We start from the raw sequence: 10,275 nt of genomic DNA, 5'->3' as shown, positions 1-10,275 counted from the left end.
CTTCCATGGAAAAAAATTATTCTAAAAACTTACAGTACCAGTCAAAAGTTTGGGGTTTCCATTGCACTCCATTGTAGACAGAATACCAGCTGAGATCAGTTGCAATGCTTTTTTAACCAGGCAGCAGTTTTCAGATTACATTATGTACTTACATAATTGTAAAAGGGTCTTCCAATGTTTTTCTACTTAGTTTTTCAAAACAATATTAGTAAACAAAATGTGCCTTTGGAAAATGTAATGAATGGTTGCTGATGATGGGCAATATAGATATTGCATTGTAGATCAGCCACCCACTCAGACCAGCTAAAAATTCTGTCTATAATGGAGTGGAATGGAAATTGGTAAATTACCCCAAACTTTTGACCGGTAGTGTATGTATTCAGAAATTATGACATGGTAAATCAAAATTATGATAGGAGTAAGTCATCTTACAGTCTGATAGGATTCCTATATTTTTCTTCTTTTTTTTATGCAAACTTTTTCTTTTTAATTTTCCTGGCGAAAATATGCTTTCATACTCCCCTGATACCCTAGACAGTAAATAAGTAAATAAGTATATACAGTTGAACAGTAATTCATCTTGGAAATTGTTAAGAAGTTTTCGCTGTGCGCGCTCCCGCGAGAAGCATGCAGTTCTTGGCTGGCAGAACTCGGCATAACACCTGTGTTGGCGCTGTTGTGGGGGAAGCCAGATCGTGACAGGCTAGCAGCAGTGGACTGTAAACATGGCGGCGTGCACAGCTACAGGGCTGTGCCGAACACTCCGTTAGTATTAGTCAGAGAGGCAGAGACATCCCAAAAATGGAGACCGAAGAGGAGCAGCACATCACGACCCTCCTGTGCATGGGCTTCCCAGACCCCGACGTGATACGGAAAGCGCTTCGGTTGGCAAAGAACGACATCAACGAGGCAGTGGCGCTCCTGACAAACGAAAGCCCCGGACTCGGCTATGGATATGAACCGATGGAGAGTGGGCCTGCCCCCGGCGTGGGCTCGACTGGAGACGGGGAAAACAGCGGGAGGACTGGGACGGGAGGGTTTGACCCCCCGCCCGCATACCACGATGTAGTGGATAGCGAGGTAAGAGAAACTAGCGTTTCACCAAGCATTAAGTAAAATCTGAGTTAGGAGAAGCTAATTGCAACTTAGCTAGTGGGAAACAGTGGCTCGCCCATTTAACTAGCTAAACTTAGCGGCTTCAATGCTGTAGCTATACACCGAGCCCAACGTGAGCTGTCAAAGCAGGGGGTGCATTACTCTCCACGGCTACTGGACAGGACATGTCACTGGCTCATAGTGACTGGAGAATTGTCTGCTTAGATAGTTAGCTATTTGAAAGGTGAACGTAACCTACATCGATATTATAAACTTACAAGCTAACCAAGCTAGCTAGTAGCCGGCTAGCTAACGTTGGTTGAGAGTTGAACGCGCCAGTAACTGGACTAACGCTAGGTGTAATGTCAGCAGCACAGAGGCGTCCCTCTGTAACGTTGTAGTCACAGATTTCCACAAGCAGTATTGGTTAAACAGTCCTATCAGTTAGGTTGGGGACAGTTGTTGGATCTATTCAGTCTGCTTTATATCTGCTTTGCAAAGGTTAGCCAACGTTAGCTTTCAGGTTGGCTGACACAGCGTCAACTGTGCTCAGCTCCTACCGAGATTGCAGTCCACTCGAACAGCACTTCATGGCGGTTTCGCAACGTCTTTGGCATTATGGGCTATTTTGAACATTCTTCTGTCTACGTCCTGTTATCAAAATGTCAATTTCTTGTGTCAGTGACCGATAGATACTTGTAAAGAGAATGTGTGAGGACCGTTGCATTTGATGTTGTAAGGCCACTCATTGATTCTTTGACAGTTGTCTGTGATTTATCTTCCGGTTTGTATCATTTCGTCCTAGTTTTCTGTGTTTATGTGACGTTGTAACAGCAAACTGCATTGGCTACTCATAAATACCTATATACACAAGACTTTGAAGATTGCTTTGACTGGCTCCTTGAGCAACTCATGGGTGTTTGTCTTCAGCAACTTGACCTCAAGCCTGTAGATCTCTTACAGTAGATCTCCTTAAACCCTGCAGGAGCTGTCAAAAGAGATCAACACTTTTGAAAGCCACACATCATTTGAACTGTAAGATTATTGATTTGGACTTTGCAAGCACTTGTTGTATCCAATTGATTTCTGTTTAAGTTGCCGTTATTACGGGTAAGCAGAATAGGTACAAATTCACGATTCCGGCCCCAATAAAACCTGATGTTGGCCATCTTTCTTTCACCGCTCTCCCACTGCTGTCACACTTTGATGCAGGCTGTTAAAGTCTGTGTACTATAAACAACAGTTGGTATTCACAGTATGCAGAAAATAGCAGACACTTGCAGAGTACTGTAGATAATAGGCCTACTAATATTTAAATATCCCAAATTGCCAACAAAGTGGCTCACTCTCTGAGTTCTTAAATTTCTCTAGGGGCTGCCAAAATAAATTTCCCTGTACATCCACATGCCAAGAAATCTTAACTTGAACTGAATTTCTCTAATCTTAACCAGCTTGTCTGATGAATGAGTCATGTTTGACCCATTATTGTAATGGCTTTGTAGTTTGTACACTATGCATATTATTGAAACATTACAAAATTTGTTTTGTCATGAGATGGAGAAATTAATTAAGTGTCACTCCCACATGTCATAATAAGTTCGGAAACATGCAGTATATGGAATAAGCTACAAGAATGAAAGTTCTTTATTTCCTTTCTTCGCTTACTCTGTTTGCTTCAGTTGGGCTTACAGAGGCGGCTCGACGCAAAAGCAAACTAAGTGGCTGTTCAGGTCCAAGAAGGCACCCAGAAGGCACCCAGGAGCGCTCGAATGTCCCAAAAGAGAGCTTGAAACCGAAGCGATTGGCCAGTAATCCTACTACACAAATTGCATAAACACCCGCAAATTAGCCAATGGGCCCCGCATCTCACTCCTGTTTCAATGTTTCCACCTTGATGTGAGTGAAGAAGAACTGTCTGGTTAAAAAAAATAGACAATATAATGATATTATACTGATATTGTGAGATCAGACTAGATACCGTCTTAGATTTTGGAAATTGTAATATCGTAAATGGCTTAAATGTTTCTGGTTTTAAAGGCTACCTTACAGTAAAGTGATGTCATTTTCTGAATTTACTGTTCTATTATTTGCCTTTACCAACTTAAGTCATTGCATCCACATTATTAATGATTATTTATCTTAAATCTCTTTTGAATTTACTTGTGAATTTACTTTGTTAAAGCACCAATGGTCATCGCCACAGTATCGACATCGAGGTATTGGGACAGGAATATTGCAATATATGATTTTATCACCCAGCTCTATTGTTTTCTCTCATCTCAAAGTTGGATGTCAATGGACTGTTTTTATGTAGCACTTTTCTAGTCTTAACGACTAATTAAATCGCTTGAACAAAGTACAATAACCGTTCACACACTGCCGTACAAGGTGCCACCTGCTCATCAGATAAACACATATTTCGCACATGTTCACACTTTGATGCGGCATCGGGGGTGGCTTCAGTGTCTTGCCTACTTCAACATGCGACTGCAGGGCAAGATGGCAACCTTTCGATTCCGATTGGCAGGGGACCGCTGCTGCCAAAGCCGAACCAAGCAAGACGGTGTGTTTCTTGCTTGTAGCCATTTCCAGTTTTCTTTGACCCTGCCGGACAAAAGTACATGTGAAATATACCTGATGTTATTTATTAAGTTTCATAATGGACCAAGAGGTTTACACGGCACTCTTCATAGGCACACATCATTTTAAAACATGACAATGAATATCAAGTCTCTCATTCAAGGTTTTGGGACAAGTCGACTAATATTGGACGATGGAAAGCAATGGATTGTTGTTGACAATTGATTAAATAATGAATTGAAACATGTTGATTAGCTGGGCAAACTGGGCAATGTTGGTGCACATTTCTCAGTAAATAATAACAATTAAGTATTAAGCCTATAAATACTAACTAGTATTTTATAGTTGAAAACCACACCTAAACCAAATCCTGCTTAGGGCCCCCAAAAGTCTAGAGCCGGACCTGCTTAAGAAGCATGTCATAGGTCTTTGGTCCGGCTCCTAAATATAGCCCTGCAGTCTCTAACACACACAACACACATTGCAGGTTTTGCAGAGGGTCCCAGGAGGGTTACAGGGTGCATAGTAACAGTGGCACCGAGTTACCTCATCAACCTGCACCTTTCCACTAAGAGCTTGAGGTTTTGCGTGTGTGCATTAGGTCTGCATGATTCAGGGAAAAATATGAATCACCATTTTTTTAGCTTACAGTTGATATTCTGCCACAATTCTTTTCTCACAAAGTGTAATGTTTATTGTACACATGAACCATGACAAAACAAAACAAATGGACAGTACCAAACATAGATTTTTGTTGGCACCTATAGGACATTGCGCATCGCCACAAACCTGTAAACATAGAGGCCTCAATGAAGAAAAGGGAGAGCATTGCAGAGCTTGGGAGCACTTTAAAACCTATTTTAAACAGTTTAAAACTCACTGAAGAAAGTAGTAGCGTTTGTGATGCAGGCGGCTCGTAAAATGAACTGAGACTCAAAAACATAACAATCAAAGTTATCTAAAAATTAAATCGTGAACAGGGTGAATCGAGATTGCGATTTTATAAGAATAAATTATGCAAGCCTAGTGTTTATGCACATTTGTTGTCCTGTTTCATGATTTGTGAGAGGTTCTGGATATTGTGTAAGACGAGAGTAAAGATTTGATCCGATGACCTACTTGGTCGGATCGAGTCTTTTATTCACCATAAAAGAACTCCTCTTAACCCAGTGAGTTCACAAGAGAAGCCTGCAGTCACTCTGAGAGTTCTGGCATCCGGTCGTCCGCAAACCCGTCCATGCTCCCTGTTTCCGCTTTGCCGCACACCGATGGAAAAAAATAGAGTGGTGCCCAAGAGGCTAAGCCTCTCCTCTCTAAGCGGCGCTCCATATGGCGCCATTTTGATGCTACCAAGCCATCACCCGCCGTTAGAATTCCATTGACTGCCAATCATTTTGGCGCCACTTTGACAACAAATAACTTCACATCTGAAGCGTTTAAAAACTCTAATTGTCCATTGTTTATTAAAGAAACCCGACAATGTATAAAAGGCTCTATTACCTTGTAGCTCACTTTATGGCAGACATTTTAATAAAAATAGGCTAACGACTTACATTAGCTGTTTACGTTTAATTACTAATGTTAACTAGCATTTTAGTTAGCAGTAATTAGCCTGTGCCCATGTTATCTCCTAACATATACCTAGCTCTCCGTCTCTTCTGATTGGGAATGATTGAGATTTCTCTTGCACAGCTACCAGAAGACTTACAACTTTCAGACAGGTTGCTCACGTCACATCTACGTCTTCAAGCTACGTTGGAGGCTGCGCCGTAACGCTCAGCACTCACCGGAAAAGAGCTTCTAATGTCCTTTACTGGTCTCCGTCCAGAACAAGTGGATCTGTTGGTCCATTTCTTTAACTGTTTATGGTGGTGCCTGACCTCTGGATGATCTACGTCATTTTGACATCACATTGGCACGTGTACGCTTGGATGCGTCGACTGTAAAACGGCCACAAGTTTCTCCTTTCTCTATGCAGTCATTCTTATTTAAATTAAAGGTTTTTATACTTGAATGAAATTGTTGAGTAGGTCCTGATTCGGAAACTCCGCCAGTCCTAAAATCTCTCATCTTGGTTACTCTGTGAACCTAGTGTTTTCACCGGTGTTAGGTTAGTCTCTCGCTCTCTTTCCTTCCTCTCGTCGATCAATCTGTCATTTCTGATTATCCTAGAAAGGGAAGCGATGAAATAGGATGCTTCTCTGTTGCTTTCTCCTGCCCTTCCCTCGCTCCTTCTCTATGTCCAGACCATCACTTTATGTTGTATATGTTATCAGCGAAACATGCACTGAACACCTTGACTATTTTACATGTGGAGATGTATTCAAAATGGTCAGACTTGACCTAACTATACTTTGCTGTATTAATATTTGTACTGCACAGTGCCCACAGGAAAAATGAACAAATGCGTTTTAACAGTTTTGGTCATTCATAATGTAATGAGAGCTGAATCCGAGGGCTCACTTATAGTTTTAGATTATAATACAGCATACAAGACAGCAGGACAGGCCTCCACAGATACTATGCTTAAATGCTTCACACAGTTACAGTGCAAACATAAATTATGGTGATGATTTTAAATGTGTTGCACTTTAATGTTGTGTGTTCTGAAATGTTCCACTGAGCAGCACTCTTTCAGAGGAGGGAGTTCTACAATTTCTTATGAATTTTCAGATGACGTTGTGAATATGTTAACAACTTTATGATGTAAATAATTCAATAGTCCTTTGTCTACCTTGACCACATGGACTCATTAACTTCACTGCTACTGGCCATTTTGTGTTTTTGTAGCAGTAGTAGGCCAAGCCAGGAAGTATGAGAGGTGACTTTGAGTGGGTTTAATTTTAACCTGCTTTTCATAACCTGTCTAGATATGGCCACAGACGATATGTCATTGTGGGTAGCCCTACTGCTGACAAGGCTGTGTCATGTCATGTGGCAGGGTGCACTCGCACCCTTTCTTGCACATCACAACCCTTTGGACTTGATCGCTAAGTGGAACGCTTGAAAACAATCCCTGGATTTGTTTTTTAACAGCTTATTGGTAGGAAATAGACGTGGGACAAAAATGGAAGGCAAGTTTTTGAGGAGAGGGTAGACTTCCCAAACAGCTGGTAGATATAGAGATAGATAGATAGATAGATAGATAGATAGATAGATAGATAGATAGATAGATACTTTATTTATCCCAAAGGAAATTTTAGGCTTTCACTAACAAGACAACCATAACACAAACACATACAGACATATATATCACACATACCTAAGAATAAAATTTAAAATCACTCACAGAAATGCATTAACCATAAGGTGAGATACTATTGTAGACTGTGTGGAGTGATGGAAAGGTACATCGCTCTTCTTTTCCCCCAAACGAAAAAAAAGAATCCAGCACGCTCCTGTCCAACTTTGATCACTGCCAGAGGCCGTTTAGATTGACCTCATGCAGAGGACAGCTGCAGTGTCCTAAAACAAGGGCCGACGCAGAGACTGGCTGTGTGAAGTAGCGTCAGCCGTTGGTCGTAATTATGTCATGCACGTGTGTTCACAGCAGAGCAATGACGAGAACGGGAACTGCTCCGAGGGCAGCATGGAGTTTCCCACCACCAATCTGTACGAGCTGGAGAGTCGAGTCTTTACCGACCACTGGTCCATACCTTACAAGAGAGAGGAGTCCCTGGGCAAGTGTCTCATCGCGTCCACCTGCCTCGCCCGCCATGGTAAGACCAAGATTATGTGGGATGAAAATAGTTTTCAAAGGTCTGCATGCATTAAGCTAAATGCTCTCCATCTGCGTTATTGTGTGGGCAGTGTTTAGTTTGGCCCACTGGGTGTTTTTTTTAGGTTCTTTTAGACACTTATGTCACATGGCTCAATCTGTATCTCCTTTACCACAGCTACATATTTTTTCTCCCCACATATGGATGTGAGATAACTGTGTGAATCCAACATCTCTTTCAGGTCTTGCTGACGCTGATGAGAACTGCAAGCGCTTCATAGATCGGTGCATGCCGGAGGCCTTCAAAAAGGTGAGAGAACAGAGATCCATGTGACTGTCGAACACTTGATTTGTTTACATGCATACCGTTCCCTGACTTTCCTCCTTGTCTGTCTGTCTTGTTCGCCATCACCAGTTGCTAACCAGCAGTGCCGTACACAAATGGGGCACCGAGATTCACGAGGGAATCTACAACATGCTCATGTTGCTGGTGGAGCTCGTAGCAGAGAGGCTGAAGCAGGACCCCGTACCTGTAAATCTGATGGGAGTCCTGACTATGGTGTGTTCTCTGTTGCTCTCTGTCTCTCTATGTACTCATTAATAAGAAGTCTTTTAATTCCAACCTTTTTGTATTATTTGAAATAACTAGCAGCTTTTTATTGATGTTCAACATGGCGGCCACCGTAGTGCAGCAACCTATTGATGCCACTGTCACTGGGAACAGAAACCCTGGAACTATTCCTACAAAAGAAGGATGTGTTTGTCTTAAAAACCGGCTTTGGTACAAGCCTAATTTACCAGCTAGCCCCGCTCGCGGCTCTGCAAAGTCCGACACCCGGATCGTTGGTCTGATTGGTTGAAGGGCTATCCAGTTGCGTATAGAGTCATTTAAACTATGCCTGTTGATCTCTTGTGCAGAGAAAATATAGAGCAGACTCCCCAGGGATTTTTTTATTCATTCTTAGAACATAACTTTCCCATAACCCTTTTTTTCTCGTGTTCCAACTGGATCAAATTGGGGATTATTAAGTTCCTCTGACCGCAGTTCCTGTAACGCTTTCAGCTCCTGCTTTGGGGAAGGGGCTTTTTCCTTTGACCTAGGTGCACCTTGATTGGTCCAACTTATAAGTCACGCCCCCCACAGCACGACGTCTGCAGAAGCAATGCGGTCTGTTTTAGCAAAACATTGACTACTTGAATAGTTAATTCAATTCAGTTCAATTTTATTTACAGTATCAATTCTTAAACCGAGTTATCTTGAGACACTTCACAGATAGAGTAGGTCTAGACCACAGTTTATTATTTACAAGGACCCAACAGTTTTAGTAGTTCCCTCCAGAGCAAGCAACAGTGTGAGAGTGGCTAGGGAAAAACTCACTTTTAGGAAGAAACCTGGGACAGACCCGGTCTCTTGGTAGGCGGTGTCTACAAATACTGAAACTACTACGAGAATGGACGACGTGCTGAACTCTGAAAAGCAGACTGATGCAGAGGGTCATAATACGCCTGGTCTTCTGTTTCTCTGTTACTTTACAGAGTACACGACAGTACACTGTACTGTACTGCCGTGCTTGCGTCACTACCTTACCCCTCCTACCTGTTCATGTTGCCACTTGGCAAAACCGTTTTTGGGAGAAAGGAGTTAGTAGAACTGTTTAGAAGTGTTCCTTCTTACTACTTCCTGTAACTACTTGGTCGGGAAGTGGCTTTAGTTCATTGCTAGTATCTTACATTATGATCCCTGACAATAAAGCTCTTCTCAATACTATTCATGCTTTGAATCTGCAACTGTGGCATGCAGTGTCAATTTCTCAAAGGTATTGGCCAACTTTCAACAAGAAATGCTTATTTTTGGTTTAGGACTCTGCAATTCATCACATTTTCTAATCGCAATTACGATTTAGGCTCCTAACGATCACAACAACAAAGCAATCGAGGAAAAAAAATTAATTTAAAAGGGAAGTCTTATTTTGTTGTCTTGTGAATGAAAATAATGTTCAAACAGGGAAATGATTTGTATTCCACATTGAAACAATGAAACAATTGTAATTATGATTTATTTTTTTCTTTCTCCCGCCATAATCGAGCGATCCTATTTATTCTGGACATTGGAAATCAGGCATGTGAAAACAGATACATAATATGTATTTATGTTGTGTGTCTTTGTTGTTGTGTCCAGGCCTTCAACCCTGATAACGAGTACCATTTTAAGAACCGGATGAAGGTCTGTCAGAGGAACTGGGCTGAGGTTTTTGGAGAAGAGGCCAACATGTTTGCGGTCTCTCCTAGCAACACCTATCAGAAAGTAAGTGTGTCTGGACACTTCCTGTACTCTTATGTTTTGTTGAATCATGTGTGCCAATGTATCCATATTAGGGCTGATTGATATTGTGTTTTAGCATCGACATTGCGATGTACACATTTGCACTAGTCACTTTGCAAGACGTTGCGATGTTGAAGCTAATCCTTTTTTGCTGCTTGAAAAACAGTAAACTTTCACCGTTCTCCTTTTACATGATAATTACCGGCCGACCCTTCCCCTTTAAGACATGTAGCCATCTGGGCAATGTGTGTATGTGACGTTAGTCCGACGGGGGTATTGTTATGGGAAGTGAAGCGCTCCGTGTGTAGAAAACTACCAAAGGCAACAGCTGCCCCTGATAAAGTAATGTGTCAGTAGCTACAGTAGTCAGTGTTTTATTTTCTCTGAAAAAACAAACTAAATCACCTGATTAATGCAACATAATCACATCTCCCGGCCATTTCCCCCCACAGAAAGCTGTTACCAGCCAGGCTAAAGTTAATATAGTTACCCTAAAGAAACAAGCAGAAAGCTGTTACCAGCCAGGCTAAAGTTAATATAGTTACCCTAAAGAAACAAG

The 10,275-nt window shown here is 41.8% G+C and overlaps 1 protein-coding gene across 5 annotated transcripts in view; it reads left to right on the top strand.

The window, feature by feature from the left end:
• Positions 1 to 654: 654 nt before the first annotated feature.
• Positions 655 to 10,275, top strand: part of usp24 (ubiquitin specific peptidase 24) — a 43,198-nt gene continuing 33,577 nt past the window's right edge. For 3 of the 5 annotated variants that reach the window (XM_034880884.1, XM_034880880.1, XM_034880879.1), the window contains exons 1-5: positions 655 to 1,080; positions 7,226 to 7,394; positions 7,636 to 7,703; positions 7,809 to 7,952; positions 9,573 to 9,698. In XM_034880884.1, coding sequence (XP_034736775.1) covers positions 802 to 1,080; positions 7,226 to 7,394; positions 7,636 to 7,703; positions 7,809 to 7,952; positions 9,573 to 9,698 — 786 coding nt within the window. In that variant the 5' untranslated portion in view covers positions 655 to 801. The remainder of the gene's footprint in view (positions 1,081 to 7,225; positions 7,395 to 7,635; positions 7,704 to 7,808; positions 7,953 to 9,572; positions 9,699 to 10,275) is intronic. The other 2 variants (XM_034880883.1, XM_034880881.1) reach the window with 1 other exon arrangement.

Source organism: Etheostoma cragini, chromosome 9 (genome assembly GCF_013103735.1).
Source record: "Etheostoma cragini isolate CJK2018 chromosome 9, CSU_Ecrag_1.0, whole genome shotgun sequence".
In the NCBI taxonomy this organism is placed as follows: domain Eukaryota; kingdom Metazoa; phylum Chordata; class Actinopteri; order Perciformes; family Percidae; genus Etheostoma; species Etheostoma cragini.
The sequence above is the reverse complement of the archived record's forward strand: the minus strand, read 5'-3'. Positions and strand labels throughout refer to the sequence as shown.